This window comes from Rana temporaria, chromosome 10 (assembly GCF_905171775.1).
Source record: "Rana temporaria chromosome 10, aRanTem1.1, whole genome shotgun sequence".
Taxonomy (NCBI): domain Eukaryota; kingdom Metazoa; phylum Chordata; class Amphibia; order Anura; family Ranidae; genus Rana; species Rana temporaria.
This window is the reverse complement of record NC_053498.1, coordinates 75,070,338-75,090,575: the sequence shown is the minus strand read 5'-3', so window position 1 is coordinate 75,090,575 and position 20,238 is coordinate 75,070,338. Positions and strand designations below refer to the sequence as shown.

Below are 20,238 nucleotides of genomic sequence, written 5' to 3'. Positions count from 1 at the left end.
TCAGGAGCAGTGATTCTAATTATGCTTAAAGTGCAACAATAAAAATGAACAATTCCTCTAAATATAGTGCCTGGGGGGTCCCCTTAGTCTGCCTGTAAAGTGGGGCATGTGTACCATGTATAGAACATGCTGCAAAAAAAAAAATTCTAAAGAAAAAAAAAAGAGTAAAATCACATATAAATTGACTCAAGGTTGCAATTGCTGGCATCCGGCTATTGAAAAAGAGGAAAAGAAAAAAAATAACCTAGTGCCCCCCCCCCCCCCAGTCCATACCAGCAGGCTCTAACCCCCACCCCAAAGCATCACATCCCCATATTACCCTGGCTGGTGGTTGTGATGGCATGCAGGCAGGGGGGTTATCAGAATCTGGAAGCCCCCAAAGGACCCAAAGGGTCTGGAATGGACTAGGGGAGGGGGGCCCCACGCGGTGTTTTATTTATTTTTTTACTTTTTTTTTTACTGGCAGCTTTATTTTTTATTTAGCTGTCAGCGGGAAAGCCCATTGACAGCTGAAGACTCATCAGTTGTTAGAGACGCCGGCTTCCCAGCCCCGCTCTCTCATCGGGTGGCTGTGTCAGTTTCATTACGGGACACTGTATTGTCCTGGAATGAAGGTGCCCCGGACCCGGGACAGAACTGCAAAATGTGGGACTGTCCCGGGCAATCCGGGACACGTGGTCACCCTAGTTCACACATATGCGATCCGATTCATGTCCGAACTGTCAGTTCGCACTGCGATACGCAAGCTGAAATGGGGGAGTCAATAAGATATAATGACACTCCCCAGCAGTTTGCATATGGCAGTGTGAACTGCTGTGCGTGTCGGGTGCAATGCGGAAACCCGCAGTCTGAACCGGGCCTTAGTCTTTTATTCTTCTGCGCACATTACATTGAGTTTTGGCATGTCTATATAAAGTGACAACTTACAAAATGAATAAAGAAAGAAACAAGATGTTATCCTTGATATTTGTGTTTTCACCTTGTCTGGTATATAGGGGCACTCATAGCAGCAGAGATAAATCAAAGCAACAGCATCTTATTGTCAAACAGACTAATAAACCTGAAGTCCCAATGGCCAACAACACCCTATAGCATGATGCTCATGCAGTGTAGTGGAGCATCATGGGAAATGTACTTTCAAAACATCTGGGGTGCCAAAGTTCACCATCACTTCCCAATAGTAACAACATCACACAGTTCAAAGGTAAAAAGACATACACTAAGACCTCTTTCACACTGGAGCGGTGAGCTGGCAGGACTGAAAAAAAAAGTCCTGCTAGCCGCATCTTTGGAGCAGTGAAGGAGCGGTGTGTATACCTCTCCTCCACCACTCCTGCCCATTGAAATCAATGGGACACTGCGGCTATACCGCCAGCAATGCGCCTCTTCAGAGGCACTCATCAATGTCTTTATGGACCTTGCTTTGTGCACTGGTCAGGTAGACTCTTGCAGGAAGTATTGGGCCTGACTGTGGGTACGTGGCCTCCTGGCTGGCACTGATAAGCTTCCAGTTGGAGTTACAGGTAACCTGTGTAGTGCCTACCCCCAGAAGGGCTTCTGAGAATAAACCAATAAACCATGGTCTCCCAATGTAGTACAGTGGCTGTCAGTCACCAGTGGTGGCTTGTGCTCAATATTTGGGGGAGGGCGGCAAATAAACCTGCCCCTCTCACTCGCACTAATGCCACAACCCCCCCCCCCCCCCCACGAGACGGACGGCGGTAATCAGTGGACCCCCGCAGGACATTGTCGGTGGCGATCAGTGCCCTAACGCGGGAGAGACGAACGGTGGCGATCAGTGGCCTCATCCTAGGAGGTCAATGCTGCTCCTGGCTCCAGCTTGCCAAGGGAAGAGCTTGGGCCATTGCTTATCCTCTCGGCCAAATAGGAAGTGGGTCCTGAGACCCAATTGGCCTGGAGTCCTTAGACTCCCTGTCCAATCGGGTCTCAGGACCTGCTTCCTGATTGGCCAGGATGAAAAGCAGGAAGACATTAGCAAATTTTAATCCACCAACATCACACAACTGGGTAGGCTCTGAGCCTATCCTTTTTGAAGCCAATTAGAGCCTCAGTGCTTCGATGAGGCTTCGATTAGGCTTTGGTAGAGCTTCGATGAGGCTTTCGATGAGGCTTTGGTGGGGCTTCAAGTGAGCTTTGTCATGGACTTCTATGAAGGCTTTAAACACGCTTTGAAGCACCACACTAAAACTACATGGGGTATAATTTTTGAAGCAAAGCAAAGGCAGGTGTAAACAGGACTGTAAGCTAACCATTTTATTTAGTGACAGGAGCTTTGACTGGCATTTAGAGAGCTTTAACAAAGCCTGTCTGAAGCTTTGTTGAAGCTTTGTTGAAGCCAAAGCAAGTGTAAGGTGAACTTCACTCTCTCAAACAACATTTACTAATTTTAATCCTCATTCTGCTAGCATTAGTAAATGGTTAGGAAAGTATATCATATTTGCTTGTTTTAAACTTTTTTTTGCATTTCTTCAGTTAATCTGGTTTCCATGCCTAGGCAAATTATGTCCTACATCCTAGGAGTCTTCAGGAGGAGAGGAGCCGTTTTCTCAGCTAAGCACACCCAGCTGCCTGCATGCCTGAGCTAAGGGCAGGTGGATTCCCGAAAGTAAATGCTACATGAATCATCTGCCCTTACTCAAGATGCCCACAGACAGAAATGCTACGGGTGTGGAATTTGCTTTTAATATTAAAAATGAAATGAAATAGCATTTTTGGGGGGGCGTGGCCGCGGCATGAGCGAGTGAAGACGTGCTCTCTCTGAGCTCCGTGAGACCCGCGCTCTACTCGGCACACACGGCGACTTCCAGGGGGGATTTTTGCTCTGAAAAGATGCCACCGAAGCGCAAGTCATCCCCGCAGCCCCAGCGGACACCACGGGGAAACTCCGGCTCCTTGGATGCCTTCTTTGGGACCGGAGGTGAGACGGCAGGCGCAGCCAAGATGGCGCCCGGCCCCCACGCTGCCAGGCCTTCTTCCCCCATCATCTCCCCGCACGTGCAGGCTTCCACCCAGCCTCGATCCCCGTCCACCTCCGGCTCTGAAAGCGTTGATGAGCGGGGGAATGGAGGGGACCCTTGGGAGGATAAGGACATCCGCTCCCATATTCTATCTCTCCCCACCAAGGCTGATCTGGAGCGCTTTGCCCATAAGATGGAGAAGGCCCTGAGGCAGGACATCACAGATCTGCAGACTGACACAGCCCACCTGGGAGGCAGAGTGGAGGCCCTGGAAGCACAATGGGAAGAAACCACCCCAACCCTGCAGGCACTCACTGAACACTGTAAGATGCAGGACCGCAGGCTTGAGGCCCTGCTAGATCAAATGGACGATTTTGAAAACAGAAGCCGCAGGGTGAATATTCGCATCAGAGGCCTACCTGAAGCGACAGGCCCGAGGGAGATTGTTCCCACCTTACAGGGGGTCTTTAAACAAATTCTTGGCCGCCAAGCCCCTGATTTTATTGAAATAGACCGGGCACATCGTGCCCTACGCCCCCCCTCAGAAGATCCGGATAAACCCCGGGACATTATATGTAAGTTACATAAGTACTCCCTCAAGGAGCGTATTATGACCCAGGTCAGGGGAGTTCGGCACGTGGACTTTGATGGCGCGCAGCTGACCTTTTTTCCGGATCTGTCCAGACGCACGTTGATGCAACGCAGGGCACTAAAACCCCTTTTGGGGGCTCTCCAAGACGCCCAGCTGACCTACCGGTGGGGCTTCCCATTTAGCCTGTCGGCTACAAAAGATGGCCAGTCACATACCCTACGCACCAAGGAGGACTTACCCCGATTCCTGGAATCTCTGGGGCTCCCCCGCGTAGATATCCCGGATTGGAGGGCCTCACCGGATATACCACTACCTACTCGCCCTGGACAGTGGCAACAGGTCCGCCGCCGCAACCGCCGCCGCGGCCCCAGGAGGGGTCCACCTGGGCACACCCCGCTCCCCCATTCCCCGCAAGGAGAGGCGTGAACTGTGGCCTTAGGGACCTCTGGCCCCCGGTGATGCTTTCTTCCATCCTCACTACCGATTGATGTCTGTCTGATGGCATTGCCGGATGAACTGTGGCTTCTACTGTTCCTGGCATCAGATTTGCTCTTTCTTCTATTTTTTTTTGCTGCTGACATATGCTGGATGATATTCCCCCCTGACTGCCGTTATAATATTAGTCTCCCCTGGGCTCAGGGGTTGACACTAATTTGAGTGATACTTGCGGGCCACTGGACGGGCTCGCTCTCTCTGTGCCTCGTCACTAACCCCCCAGTAGGCCGACTCCATTGGAGTCATGCTCCCTTTTTGGGGACAACCACTGCTCGCTGATCCCCGCCGCTTCCCCCTTTTTGGGAGGCGGGTGGGATCCCCGACCAGGGGTGATATTGCACTAAGTTATGCCCATTGGGCATTATGTTTTTTTTTGTTGTTGTTTTATGGTTTATGTTTTTATGGATGTCTTTTCCTTGTTCCTTCCTCATCCCCCCTGTTTCCGGTACTTGGCATCCGTTATAACCGTGCTCTGTTTCCTAGGCTCCTTAGAGGTTCGGTGACTCCTGTATGCACCTGTCTGCTGGCGAGGTTGTGTGAAGGGTCTCTCCCAGGTCCAGTTCCAGAGTATCTGAGATGGCTGATGTGAAAGTCGTATCCTATAACGTTCGTGGACTGGGCTCACCGATGAAACGCAGTAAGTTGTGGCTTGAGATGAAACGCATGGGGGCACATGTTCTTTTTTTGCAGGAGACACATTTCCGCACTGACTCGGTCCCCCGCCTTCCCACCCACCTCTACCCCCTCAGGGGTTTTACGGTTGGCCCGAGGGAACATAAGTTGTCCGCTTATGCGGATGACGTGCTGTTCTACGTGTCTGAACCTCTGCTGTCCCTGCCTAACATCATGGCGGAGCTGGCAGAGTTTAACCTCTTATCTAATTTTAAGATAAACTATGCCAAGTCTGAGATCCTATCTCTGACCATTCCCCTGGATTTACGTGCACAGCTGCAGGCCTCCTTCTCATTCACGTGGTGCCAGTCGTCCCTGAAGTATCTGGGAGTTCAACTACCAATGAGCTGCACTCAGTTGTATGAGTGTAATTACGCCCCGCTGCTCTCAGCCATCAGGGTGGACCTAAAGAGGTGGGATAAGGCGGCCTTCTCATGGATGGGCCGGGTCAGTGTGCTGAAAATGAATGTGCTCCCCAGAATTTTGTTTCTCCTACAGATGGTCCCGATTGCGCTGCCCAGGGCCTTCTTCTCAAGCCTCAACAGTCTATTCATCCAATATATCTGGAGTGGGAAGTGCCCCCGGTTGGCCCTTCGCATTCTGCAACGCCCTAAATCTGCAGGCGGGTTGGGGGTCCCTGTGGTGAAGAGGTACTACGAATCGATAGCCCTTCAACGCATTTTGGACTGGTACCATGGGGTCCAGCACAAGGTGTGGGTGCCCTTGGACAAGTTCCTGGCGGGGCGTAATCTGTCCCACGCCCCGTGGGTGCCTGGAGAACATAGGGGTCTGTCAGGGCTGGTGTCCCCTTTTGCCGTCCACGCTCTAGCGATCTGGGATGCCTTAAATAAGACGGGGAGGCTTGCTTTGCCGACTTCCCCGCTGGCACCCCTGGGGGGCTTCCCTTGGTTCGCTCCCGGGGAACACCCATCCTTTTTTCGGACGTGGGCGGAGGATGGGGAGTCCAGATGCGGGAGATTTGTCCAGGACCGGGGGCTGCTGTCCCTGGCCACGCTGAGGGAGCAATATGGTCCCTTCCTAATGGATGAGTGGCGCTATCGGCAACTCAGCCATTTTCTCACAACTCTACCCCAGAGGGTCAGGTCACCAACACAGGCGTCCCCCTTCGAGCGCCTCTGTATGGCCCGGGAGGCTGTCCCCCATGCCATCTCTGTGCTATATGCCCTGATATACTCCCTACGGGAGGATGGGAAGCCCAGGTTCATAAGGGAGTGGGAGAGAGACCTGCAGCACAACTTCACTAAGCCGCAGCTGGACCACCTATACAGACTAACGCACTTGAGCACGGTTGATACAAGGATGCAAGAAAATAGCTACAAGGTCCTCACCAGATGGTATAGGGTCCCAACTAGACTTGCTCAGATATACCCCTCTCTTTCGGATGCATGTTGGCGGGAGTGTGGCCAGAGGGGCACCTTCCTGCACATTTGGTGGGAATGCCCCAAACTGTGCCCCTTCTGGCAGGATGTCCATGCCCAGGTCAAATTGATCTTGGATGTGGCGCTTCCGGACTCTCCCTTGGAGTCCCTGCTTCACTTCCCCACGGTCCCGGTCAGCCAATATTGCAAATCTGCACTGCCTCATTTGCTCAATGCGGCCAGACGGCTGATTCCGATACATTGGAAGACGCCCACAATACCGACCCGCTCGGAGTGGGTGTGTATGGTGAACAAAATTATGGAGGCAGAGAAGTGGATGGCGCAGTGCAAAGACAAATACGATAAATTCTACTCGATATGGGCGACTTGGATACACTATGTAGGACCTGAGGAGCTGCCTGTGCCTGGGCCCCCCCAGGGGGTGTCCCCCTCTGGAAGGGGGCCCAGGGCAGGAGGGGGGAGTGTCGCTAGGGACCCTGATGATGCTGCAGTGGGCTGTTAGAGCCATAATGGAAACACTATAGTTTATTTAATGTCTTTTTGATGTCGATGCACATGTACCGGAAGTCACCCCCTCCCCTTTCCCCCTTTCCCCTCCCTTACTGTATGAGTCCCCCTTTTTGTTTTTCCCTTCCTTAGTTCCCCCATGGCATGAGGGTCCGAGGCGCAGAGGCTTGTTTTGATTATCCTGACAGATGGAGGGACTTCCCTCCTTTCCGGGGTGTGCTTAGGTGGTGCGGGTGGGTAGATCCACTATGGTTATAGCTCAGAACATGTCCTACGTATGCTGTTCACTATTCCCCAGGCCGCGCTTCCAGGTGTAGGCACGCCCCGGAGACGCTTTTTGCCACATATGCTTCGCTTGACAGCCCGGGACAGGATCGCTATTGACATGCCAGGGGACTGTAACATTGCCTGTATTCTAATTGCTGGGCCATGTTGGCCGACATTACAATTGTATGTCTGTTTTTCCTATGCAAAAACTTTTTTTTGAAAATAAAGATTATATAAAAAAAAGAAATAGCATTTTTGGTTTGTGGCGCTCAGGTGAATTGCAGTTCCACTTTGAGCATTTTTGCGCCCCTAAGCATCCGTGTGCACGAGGCCTTAAAGTGACAGTAACTTTAAATTCACTGTATCAAGTCTCTCCTTTCCTTTGTTACATAAAGTTTATTTCCTTTAAGCGATCCTCGAATGTAAAGCAGCAGAATAATTGTAGTGCTGGTTGTAACCTTGTTGCTCCCATCCATAGCCCCAGAGCTGCTTCAGTGAAAACATGACATAAACAAGCGATTAGCACAGCCAGCCCCCAATTTAGCACTCGGGCCCCAAGTGAAACGTTCAGAAACTACGCAAACAGTCTGTTTGGCCCTTCGCTGTTGCCAAGAAAACTAGGCAGGTAACCTCTGCTGCTTAATACGGGATTTCAAAGCGCATTCTCAGCCTTGTTAAGACTTCATTTCTCAACATGATTCTGCTAATAACATATCAGGAATTTTCCTGGTGTTTTTTGCCTACACTGTAAGTCCCCCACTGAACTCTTCACCGCTAAATGTCCAAATGACGCAGGAACACTGCCAACCAAAATATCACCACTGCCAACTAGAGCTGCCCATACCACGGGGGTCCCCATCTTGCTGTGTACCCCCATCAAAATACAAGCAAATGGGGAGAATGTAAATTAATTTAATTGTAAAATCAAGTGAAAGAAAAAAAAACATCCACATAATAATTGTGATGCAATGGCAATATCAGTGAAGTGTACCAATATATAATAATAGTATTATAAATAGAAAATAGTGAAGTCAATGATATGAATATGTAAGGATTGAGAGCAACTCTCAAAGAAAAAGCGGACTTTGCAGGCACATCATAAGGCAGTGATTATATTATACAAAAATAATTTTATTACAAAGATTGGTTAAAAAACATATAAACAACACCCTAATTATTTGACAAGGTTAACAGATACCCAATACAGTGGAACCTCGGTTTAAGAGTAACTTGGTTTAAGAGCGTTTTGATTTGCGAGCAACTTTTTTTTTTTTTTTAATTCTGATTTGGTTTGCGGGTGTTGACTCGCAAGACGAGCAGAATTCAAGCTAAATAGGCCTGCAATACCTCATTTGGCCTGAGGTGCGGGGCGCAGAAGCTCAGCAGAGCAGAAAATAGGCCTGTAGTACCTCATTTGGCCTGAGGTATGGAGGCGCAGGAGCCAAGAAAAGCTAAACATTGGCCTGCAGTACCTCATTTCGCCTGAGGTGCAGGGGCGCAAAAGCCGAGCAGAGACGAAAATAGGCCTGTAGTACCTCATTTGGCCTGAGGTGCGGGGGCGCAGAAGCTGAGCAGAGCCGAAAATAGGCCTGCAGTACCTCATTTGGCCTGAGGTACGGGGGCGCAGGAGCCAAGAAAGGCTGAACATTGGCCTGCAGTACCTCATTTGGCCTGAGGTACGGGGGCGCAGGTAACGAGCCAAAGTGTCCTTGGGCCTTTTCAGCCGTTTCAGTGCTCTATGGCGCCCCCCACCTCTGGCCGCATTCGGTATTTCATCCCATTGAAGTCAATGCAGAACTAATTATTTTCGTTTCCATTGACTTCAATGGGAAAACTCGCTTTGATATGCGAGTACTATCCTGGAGTGGATTATGCTCGTAATCCGAGGTTCAACTGTACACCAAAAATGAAGGTAGGATCCATTCATATGTGAGTAGAAAATTCATAAATATATAGATAGTTGTATCTGTATAGAAAATATGATCCAACAAATCCTCCACGCTTGCTTGTCAACGCGTTTCACAATTTAGTAGCTTCCTCAGGACACTGGGTAGGTGCTGATAGACCTTCATATGTTGGATCATATTTCCTATACAGATACAACTATCTATATATTTATGAATTTTCTACTCGCATATGAAAGGATTCTACCTTCATGTTTAGTGTATTCCTGTGGCCTGTATATCAAAACTAGGGACTCTCAGAGGTTTGTTGGCAAATAAGCAAATATTTCTGAATGTTGTTAATATGGGGGGCACAGTGGTGTAGTGGGTAGCACTCTTGCCTAGCAGTAAAAAGGGTCACTAGTTTAAATCCCAACCATGACACTACCTGCATGGAGTTTGCATGTTTTCCCTGTGCCTGTGTGGGTTTCCTCCGGGTTCTCCGGTTTCCTCCCACACTCCAAAGACATGCTGGTAGGTTAATTGACTTCTGTCTAAATTTTCCCTAGTATATAAATGAGAGTTAGGGAACTGAGATTGTAAGCTCCTTGAGGGTAGGAACCGATTTGACTGTACAGTAAAACCTTGGTTTGAGAGCGTTTTGTAAGACAAGCAACATTTTTTAATACATTTTGACTTGATATACAAGCGATGTCTTGATATAAGAGTAGCGTCATGTCACAACTGAGTATAAAATAGAAGAGAGGCGCCTCTAAGTGTAGCAATATGGTTACATTTAATGAAGGTACAACATTTAGAAATGGTTGATGATTAAAACAGGCACATCTAAGTATGCAGGTATCCGGGATAAAGCTGTCCACATAGACCATCCTCTGCACCGACACTGATGTCGTCCCTTCCACTAGCGGTTCAAGCCTCGCTTTCAGATCGCTCTACTGCGGGGTAGTCTTCCCGGTTCACGATTGCAGACTGACAGCAGTGAGAGCCGGGGGTGAGGAGGCCGGTCTATGTGGATCGCTTTACCCCGGATCCCTGCATCCTTGCATACTAAGATGTGCCTCTCTTAAAGGGGAGTTCCAGACAATTTTTATGTTTATTAAAAGTCAGCAGCTACAAAAAGTGTAGCTGCTGGCTTTTAATAAACATACACTTACCTGCTCCAGCATTCCAGCGACGTGCTGGCCGGGGCTCCGCTCCTCTCCCCCCCTCTCCGGCCGGCGTCTTCATTTCAACTGTGGGCACCCAGCCGTGACAGCTTTCGGCTTCACGGCCGGGCACCCACTGCGCATGCGCAAGCGGCACGGCGCGGCGCTGCACCGTCTGATTGGACAGGAGATCGCCTAGGACCTGTGACGTGTCCTAGGCGATCGCCTACAGGGAGGGGCTGCTGTAGGCGATTAAGGAAGTCCCACTCCTCCTGAAGCCCCCACTACCCCCCAAAAAAAATTACATGCCAAATGTGGCATGTAAGGGGGTGAGGAGTGGGATAAGCGGAAGTTCCAGTTTTGGGTGGAACTCTACTGCAGGGTAGTCTTCCTGATCACGATTGCAGACTGACAGCGGTGAGAGTCGGCGGTGAGGAGGATGGTCTATGTGGATCGCTTTACCCCGGATCCCTGCATACTTAGATGGGCCTCTTTTAATCATCAACCATGTGAGTTGCTAAATGTTGTACCTTCATTAAATGTAACCATATTACTACACTTAGAGGCGCCTCTCTTCTCTTTTATACTCTGTGGCTCCTGCTGGATTTTTCTTCTAATCCCCTTGTTGAAGCTGCCATTTGTGGATGGACATTTTATGGTTACACAACCTATCACATTGCTATAATCTTTTTATATGAACTATAAACTGAAGGACTTATGAATAAATGGTTGTGGAACGAATGATTTGAGTTTCCATTATTTCTTATGGGGAAATTTGCTTTGATATACAAGTGCTTTGGATTACAAGCATGCTCCCGCAACGAATTATGCTCGCAATCCAAGGTTTTAATGTATATGTAAAGCGCTATGTAAATTGATGGTGCTATATAAGTACCTTAAACATAGGCGTGCGCACAGGGTGTGCCAGGTGTGCCTGGGCACACCCTAATCACCCTGTGTGGTACACATTGTACCGAAAAATACTACATTAAACTGGCACTAACGCACAGAAAAATACAGCATTAAACGGCACATAACACACCAAAATATACTACTTTAAACATGCACTAATGCACAGAAATATGCTGCATTAAACGTACAGTAACACACTGGAATATAGTGTGTTAAACATGCAGTAATGCACAGAAATATACCCCCAATATTTCACCAAAGCTCCCTAATGGGGCTCCTAAAAAAAAAAAAAAAAACTACTGACACTGTCCTCTGCCCTACTGACACCGTCCACCGCTCTGCTGATACCATCAGTATACTGTATATACACATGCAAATATGTTTGAGTTTTGGGGTGCACACCCTAATGCCATAGGCTGCGCACACCTATGACCTTAAATAATAATACAAGTATTTAATAAACTAAATAACTTCACTCTTCCTTTATGTTGGGCTGCAATGTTTTTTTTTTTTCCCCGTGCCCTGTTTTTACTCCATTGCCATAAAGGTTGTTAGGCTTCCTTGGTTTCCATAGCAGAGTCCTAACAATGAGTCTCCAGTCCTTCTCCTGTACCTGCATTGGCCAGTGTGTGAGAGGTGTGGGCTCATATAATGAAATCCTCAACTGGTTGTGCTGCTTGTCATTCTCCTCTCACTCCTTCCTAAGCAACAACTATACCCCTGGTGAGTTATTGTTATTGACTTACTCTACAAAGCCTATGTAATCCTATTATAAAGCATGCTGATAGCTGTTCCTGCTGTATACCTAACCTTGAAGATTTTATAGTTTAAAGTCCCTTATGGTTCTTATAGTTTTATTTAATCATTTGTTTTCAAAGAGTGCAAGGATGTGTTTTTTTTTTTTTTGGATCATCTTGAAACCACCAAATCTTAAAAGCTATTAAAGATATGTGTGTAAAAAGTTCCAAGAGAGACCACTTAACCACTTCAGCCCCGGACCAGGCCACTTTTTGTGATTCGGCACTGCGTCGCTTTAACTGACAATTGCGCGGTCGTGCGACGTGGCTCCCAAACAAAATTCTTGTTTTCCCACAATTAGAGCTTTCTTTTGGTGGTATTTGATCACCTCTGCTGTGTTTATTTTTTGCTCTATAAACAAAAATAGAGCGACAATTTTGAAAAAAAAATGTATATGTTTTACTTTTTGCTATAATAAATATCCCCCAAAAATATATAAAAAAACATTTTTTTCCCTCAGTTTAGGCCAATATGTATCCTTCTATATATTTTTTGTAAAAAAAATCGCTTATTGATTGGTTTGTGCAAAAGTTATAGGGCAGAAATTCTCGTACAATTGCGGCGGCGCAATGTAACCCGTTTACACTACACCGCCACAAGTTTTCAGTGTAAGTGCCTGATCCACAAAGCACTTACCTTTAAACTTGCGGCGATGTATCGTAAACACGTCCGGCGCAAGCCCGCCCAATTCAAATGGGGCGTGTACCATTGAAATTAGGCGCGCTCCCGCGCCAGACGTACTGCGCATGCTCAGTTTAGAAATTCCCGCCGTGCTTTGCGTTCTTTTTAGAACGGCGACGTGCGTAGCGTCCATTCGTATTCCTGGACGTCTTACGCCAAAACAAAAAAAAAATTTAATTTGACCCGGGAACGACGGCCATACTTTAACATGGCTCGACTAAAGTTAAGCCATGTTAAAGCAGGTGTAACTTTGCGACGGGAAAAAATTACTAGCGACGACGTAACGAACGCGAAAACCTTCGTGGATCGCCGTAAATCCTCGTTTGCATACCCGATGCTGGAATACGATGCAAAATCCCCCCAGCGGCGGCCGAAGTATTGCATCCTAAGATCCAACAGTGTAAGTCAATTACACCTGTCGGATCTTAGGGCTATCTATGCGTAACTGATTCTATGAATCAGCCGCATAGATAGGACAAGAGATACGACGGCGTATCAGGAGATACGCCGTCGTATCTGTTCTGTGAATCTGGCCCTTAGTGTCTACAAAATAGGGGGTAGTTTTATGGCATTTTTACTAATAATTATTTTTTACTAGTAATGGCGGCGATCTGCGATTTTTATCGGTACTGCGACCTTATGGCGGACACTTCCGACACTTTTGACACATTTTTGGGACCAATGGCATTTTTATAGCAATCAGTGCTATAAAAAAGCATTGATAACTGTAAAAATGTCACTGGCAGGGAAGGGGTTAACACTAGAGGGGTTAATTATGTTCCCTAGGTGTGTTCTAACTGAAGGGGGGGTGGAACTGACTTGGGGAAATGACAGATCGCTGTTCATACATTGTATGAACAGACGATCAGTCATTTCTCCCCCTGACAGGACCGGGAGCTGTGTTATTTTTTCACACACAGCTCCCGATTCACGCTCTGTAACGAGCAATCGCGGGTGCCCGGCGGTGATCGCACCCGCCGGGCACGCGCGCGGCACCAGGGGCGCGCCTAGTGGCTGAAATACGAAATTACGTAATATTACGTGATTTCGTGCAACACAGCCGACCTGCTGCCGTAAAACTGCGGCGGCTGGTCGGCTAGTGGTTAATATATATCTCTATCTATCTATCTATCTATCTATCTATCTATCTATCTATCTATCTATCTATCTATCTATCTATCTATCTATATAAACATGTACATTAAACATATAAACAGGTGGATTGAGCACAGTGGGTTCCCTTAAGGAATAGATGGTGAATAATAAGCCATCTATAGTTCTATGACCTATGCCATTTTTGAAGTATGTGTGCACTTGTTGTCACTTTGGCGGACCTCTCCATATTTCTCAGTATTCCTTATGATTAATGATATATTTATCTTGTAGTGGCGACTGGCGAATCATTAGGGGGTGAAGCACTTGTGCACTCTGTTAAGATACTGTATATATATACACACTATGGCCCAGATCCACGAAGAACTTACGGCGGTGTATCTATTGATACACCGCGTAAGTTCTACGATGCGCCGGCGTATCTTTGTTTTGTATTCACAAAACAAGCTACGCCTGAATGCGGGCTAGATCTGACTGACATACGTCTTAGTACCCCGTCGGATCTTAGGTGCATATTTACGCTGGCCGCTTGGTGGCGCTTCCGTTGATTTCCGCGTAGAGTATGCAAATTAGCTAGATACGCCGATTCTCAGAACGGTTGTCCGCCCGGCGCATTTTTTTCCGTCGTTTACATAAGGCTTTTTTCGGCGTAATGTTACCCCTGCCTCATGAGGCGTACGCAATGTTAAGTATGGACGTCAGGACACCGTCGAATTTTTCGTCGTTTGCGTAAAATGTTCGCGAATAGGGCTTTGCGTAAGTTACGTTCACGTCGTCTAGGCATTGAACGGGCGTAATTTAATTTGAAAATTCGAAGTGATACTGAGCATGCGCGCGCAAGGCGCCGTTCAAAAAAAGCGTCATTTACGTGGGGTCATGCTTAGTTTACATAAACCCCCCCCCCTGTTCCTCATTTAAATTGGGCGCGCTTACGCCGGCACATTTACGCTACGCTGCCGTAACTTTAGACGCAAGTGCTTTGTGAATACAGCACTTGCCTCTCAAAGTTGCGGCGGCGTAGGGTAACTACGATACGCTACGTCCGCTTATATTTACGCCTATCTACGTGGATCTGGTCCCTTATTGTCAAAAGTATTGGGACACCTGCCTTTACACGCACATTAACTTTACTGGCTTAAGCCCTGTACACACAGCCGAGAATCCCGTCAGGAAAAAAAACGTTGGTTTTCCTGAGGGGATTCCTGGCAAGCTTGAATTGCCAAGCCGTGCATACAGACGGCCATTTAAAAGAACGCCGTGACGTCATCGACTACGACGAGCCGGTGCTCGTCACATTCGATGCCGTCGCCGCCATCTTGCTACACCCCACACTATCGTTGTATGCTACCCCGCATGCGTCAAAGTCGTTTACCATGGACAGGTAAGCATACAGACGATCGGTTTTCTCTGCAGGAAACACTCTGCCGGGAATCCCAACGAGAAAATAGAGAGCAGGTACTCTATTTTCCCGTCGGGTTTCCCGGCTGCTTTCCTGACAGCACATTTCCCGGCCAAATGCTCTCCTGGCAGTTTTCCTGCCGGGAAAAACGGGTCGTGTGTACGAGGCTTGAGTCTTAGTCCGTAGAGTACAGTATTGAGTTGGCCCACCCTTTGCAGCTATTACAGCTTCAACTCTTCTGGGAAGGCTGTCCACAAGGTTTAGGAGTGTGTCTATGGAAATGTTTGACCACTCTTCCAGAAGAGCATTTATGAGTTTTGGCGCTGATGTTGGATGAGAAGGCCTGGCTCGCAGTCTCCGCTCTAATTCATCTCAAATATGTTCTATCGGTTGAGGTCAGGACTCTGTACTTAGTGCTCATCCATGTCTTTATAGACCTTGCTTTGTGCACTGGTGTGCAGTCATGTTGGAACTGGAAGGGACATCCCCAAACTGTTCCCACAAAGTTGGGAGCATTAAAATTGCCCAAAATGTCTTGGTATGCTGACGCCATAAGAGTTCCCTTCACTGGAACTAAGCGGCCCAACCCCTGAATAACAACCCCACATCATAATCCCCCTTCCACCAAATGATTTGGACCAGTGCACAAAGTAAGGTCCATAAAGACATAGATGAGCAAGTTTGGGTAGAAGAACTTGATGGCCTGCACAGATTGTTGACCTCAACCTAATAGAACACCTTTGGGTTGAATTAGAGCGAAGACTGAGAGCCAGGCCTTCTCTGCTGCCCTCGATTGAGCTGATGAAGCCCAGGAAAATTTAATTACACCCCCCCCCCCACACACAAGTAAAAGTGTTTAAGGAGTCCTATTTTTTTTGGTATCATGGAGAAATGAACTTTAATGTTGCCTGGGCCCCCTTGTGTAGCTGATGGGGCCGAGTCTGGTACAACAGGGCCGGTTGTACTGCCCTATCAGCGGCCCTGGCTACATCAGTATAGTGTCACCAGAGCCATGGCAGCCTTCAAAAGCGTTCCTGACTTCATGTAGCTCAAGGTATCTGTGCCAGGGACTCAACATTGCAAGAGAATGAAAAATCATTTAGGGTCCTTTCACACGTGCGGACCGTTCGTCTGTTTTTTCATATGTCCGTTTACGGACTGCAATGCTTTCCAATGGGATAGCGTACGTTAGCGGATGAGCATCCGCTAACGTCCGTTAACATCCGTCTCCGTTAAGCCCTGTTTTTTTGAACAGAAGAAAACCCTATTTTTCTTCCGTCAAAAAAACAGAACGGACGAAAAACGGACGAAAAACGGACGAAAAACAGACGAAAAACGATTGAAAAACTGATGAAAAACAGATGACAACTGATGAAAAACGGATGAAAAACGGATGAAAAAACGGATCAACTGATGATAAAAAACTGATCTAAAAAACGGTCCGCACGTGTGAAAGGACCCTTATGGAAGGGGGAAAATGCTGCAAATATGCATTTCAGATGTCAGCGATTGACTTGATACTTCTGTGTCTTATAAATCTTTTTGTCTGCCACTGGTTTCATTATGGCTCCCCTTGCGTTTTCCCAACTCGCATGTCACTGGTAGACTCATCTGCCTACAAAGGGCTAGATTCAGCAACAACATACGGCGGCCTATCTCCAGATACGCCGCCGTAATTTCAAATCTGCGCCGTCCTATCTTAACGCCGATTCTCAAAGGCAGATACGTTGAAAAAATAGGCTTCCTCCGCCGATGTAACTTGAATACGCCGGCGTATAATTGTGTGCAATTTTACGCTGGCCGCTAGGGGGGCTTCCGTAGATTTCAGCGTAGAATATGCAAATGACCTAGATACGCCGATTCACAAACGTACGTGCGCCCGGCGGAATTTTTTTACGTCGTTTGCGTAAGGCTTTTCCGGCGTAACGTTACTCCTGCTTCTATGAGGCGTACGCAATGTTAAGTATGGACGTCGTTCCCGCGTCGAATTTTGAATTTTTTACGTTGTTTGCGTAAGTCGTTCGCGAATAGGGCTGGACGTAATTTATGTTCACGTCGAAACCAATACGTCCTTGCGGCGTACTTTGGAGCAATGCACACTGGGATATGTACACGGACGGCGCATGCGCGAGTCTCGCAGTGTTCTCTATATGGGCGACTGCTCTCTGGGATACACACACTTCCCAGAAGGCAGCGTGTCCCATTATCCAGAAGACACGGCGAGTAGGACGAGGAAGAAGACCTGCCAAGGACTAGGAAGAGGCAGATTAGGAACTTCCGCATAGCAACCGCTATTTCTGGTAAGTAAAATAGTTTTATTTATTTTTTTCCAATTTTTTTGTAGATTTTTGTTACATTTTTTTTTCGGGGTGGAACTCCACTTTAATGATATTGGCCCTCAAACTGAGGACATCTTATAGTAGAAAAATGACTGCAGAGAAAGTCTATATATTGCAACGAAAGGCAGTTTTATTTTATTCTGCTTTAAGGATTTTTTATTGTATTCAAAATAGAAGCACAGCTCCATATTTCGTATTCTTCTTTTATTCTGGAAGTACATTTCTAAAGCTGGATACAATGGCCCGGATTCACAGACAGCGGCGCACATTTAAGCCGCCGTAGCGCAAATAATATACGCTACGCCGACGCAGCGCAGAGAGGCAAGCACGGAATTCACAAAGCCAGTGCTCCCAAAACTGCGCTGGGTTTCTAAGGCGTAAGCTGGCGTAGGTGGAAGTGGGCCTGAGCCATGCAAATGAGCCGTGACCCCATGCAAATGATGGGCTGAGCGCCAGACAGATACGTATAACAAACTGCGCATGCGCCGGGACGTGGACGCATCCCTGTGCGCATGCTCACAACCACGTCGGAACAACTGCCTAAGATAAGCTGGATCACTGCGTATGCCCTGAACGTAATCTACGGCCAGTCACACACGTCCAACGTAAATTACGCCGGCTTGGGTTCCCTGGTGCAGCCCTTTGCATGGATGCTGCTGAGTTACACCTCCTTTATGGGGCATACATTTACGCCGGACGTATAACTTACGCGCACTGCGTCGGGCGCACGCACGTTCGTGAATCTGCGTATTTTCCTCATTTGCATATTTCAACGGCTGATCAATGTGAGCGTAAATATGCCCCCAGCGTAAATGTGTGCCCACCCTACGCCGGCGTAGGCAAGTTACGTCGGCGGGATGAAGCCTGTTTTTAGGCGCATCTCAGTTTGTGGGTCCGGTGCACAGATACGACCGCGCATATTTGCTCTTACGCGGCGTATCTGGAGATACGTCGGCGCAAGTGCTTTGTGAATCCGGGCCATTATTCCAGAATGTTGTGCCATGATTATTTAAAATGGGGCTAAAAGCAAAACTTTTTTTCATTTTGGAGTAAAGGGAGGGTTATATCCCCTGTCAATTTGTTTTCCCGTCTGTGTCCCATTGTGGAGATTTCTCCTCACTTCCTGCCCTATAGGCAAAACAGGAAGTAAGAGGAAATCCCTCCAAAGTGAGGGAGTCCTGGGTTTTTACCAGGGTCAGAATTGGTGTCCCCGTTGGAAGATTTCTCCTCTATTCCTGCTCCAGTGACACCCCAAAATTTGGGGGTTTTCTTATACTTTCACTTTCGGTGGTAATGGTAAATAGGACAATTAGAGAGGGCGCATTTCCACAACGGACAGCAATAAAAACCTGACAGGTGTTGTAATCCCTCTCCACTTTATGCAAACTTAAAGTAAAACAAAGTTTTGCCTTTAGTTATACTTTTAATTAATAAACCTTCCACTGCTTTTAAGATTTCCATGTAGGTATCTGGTGACTTTATTGACCGTCTTCTCTTCTTATAGCAATGCCTCCCAAACTGAAGGGGAAGCTTCAGAATAAGAAGAAAATGAAAAAGCAGAAAGAATCAGGTACTGTAATACTGTGTATGGAATTGGGAATACATGAATCTTACCACCAACTGGTGATTTATTGGGGTTTCATTGGTAAACTCAAAATAATTGTCATTTGAGTGGAGCCTACTTGAGTCCACGTAAAACAATGATATGTGCCCTTTTCATATCCAGTGACAAGTCAGCATGAAGATTTTGCAGCATTTACACTTGGTATCCTGAAGTCAACCCCCTTAAAGGGGCTTAAAGCCGAAAATACTTATTTTCTGGCACTCTGGGGGTTAAGATCAACCGCTGCAACTATGGGCCACTCACCTGCCCATTCCTCCTTTTTTGCCCATTTACAAAACTCATGGGGCCAGATCCACGAAGCGCGGCGCTTCTTTACGGCCGGCGTAGTGTATCTCAGATACACTACGCCGCCGTAACTTACAGCGTATTTCCCGTATTCTCAAAGAATTTGCGCCGTAAGTTATGGCGGCGTAGTGTAACTGTGTCGGCGTAAGGGCGCGCAATTCAAATAGATGAGATGGGAGCATGTTTTATGGTAATACGTCTTGACCCAACGTAAATGACGTTTTTTCTGAACGGCGCATGCGCCGTCCGTGGGGGTCTCCCAGTGCGCATGCTCGAAATTAACCCGCAACAAGCCAATGCTTACGACGTGAACGTCATTCTACGCAAAGCCCTATTCGCAAACGACTTACGCAAACGACGTCAAATTTTCTAAATTCGACGCGGGAACGACGTCCATACTTAACATAGGATACGCCTCATATAGCAGGGGTAACTATACGCCGAAAAAAGCCTTACGGAAACGACGTAAAAAAATGCGCCGGCCGGACGTACGTTCGTGGATTGCCGTATCTAGCTAATTTGCATACTCGACGCGGAAATCGACGGAAACACCACCTAGCGGCCAGCGTAAATATTCACCTTAGATCCGACGGCGTACTAAGACGTACGCCAGTCGGATCTAGCCCAGCTTCAGGCGTATCTTGTTTTGTGGATACAAAACAAAGATACGCCGGAGCAAACTAGAAGTTACGTGGCGTATCAATAGATACGCCAGCGTAGCTTCTTTGTGGATCTGGCCCATGGTATTTTTCCCCCCAGAATACAAAGTGCTATATGATCGGAGGAGGTGGACCCTGTCATCCATCCATCCCTCCTCCATTCACAGGACGTTTTGCATTTTTTCCTGATATCTGCGTTCTGTGATCCCCTGTAGAACAGCATTCACAATAAGATAGGGAGGGTTACCTCTCTAACGTAATCAGGTCATGATTGCTTTGCAGAGGGTTGTTAGTCTCCCTTTTTAAATGTTCTTACAGGAGGGCAGCATGGCTCATATTTTGCTGGACTTGAAGAATACCTGATCATCAGGGACTGTGGAAAACTTTGCATTTCATTTGGAAATCAAGGTACCAGACAGTGGCGGTGCGTCCATAGTGGGCGCAGGAGTGGCACCCCCTCTCTCCTGC

General features: G+C 47.5%; 1 protein-coding gene across 2 annotated transcripts in view; it reads left to right on the top strand.

Annotated features, from left to right (window-relative positions):
• The first annotated feature begins 11,425 nt into the window (after positions 1 to 11,425).
• CCDC153 (coiled-coil domain containing 153) overlaps positions 11,426 to 20,238 on the top strand; it is a 28,040-nt gene continuing 19,227 nt past the window's right edge. For both annotated transcript variants that reach the window (XM_040325511.1, XM_040325510.1), the window contains exons 1-2: positions 11,426 to 11,595; positions 18,707 to 18,772. In XM_040325511.1, the coding sequence (XP_040181445.1) occupies positions 11,460 to 11,595; positions 18,707 to 18,772 (202 nt within the window). In that variant the 5' untranslated portion in view covers positions 11,426 to 11,459. The remainder of the gene's footprint in view (positions 11,596 to 18,706; positions 18,773 to 20,238) is intronic.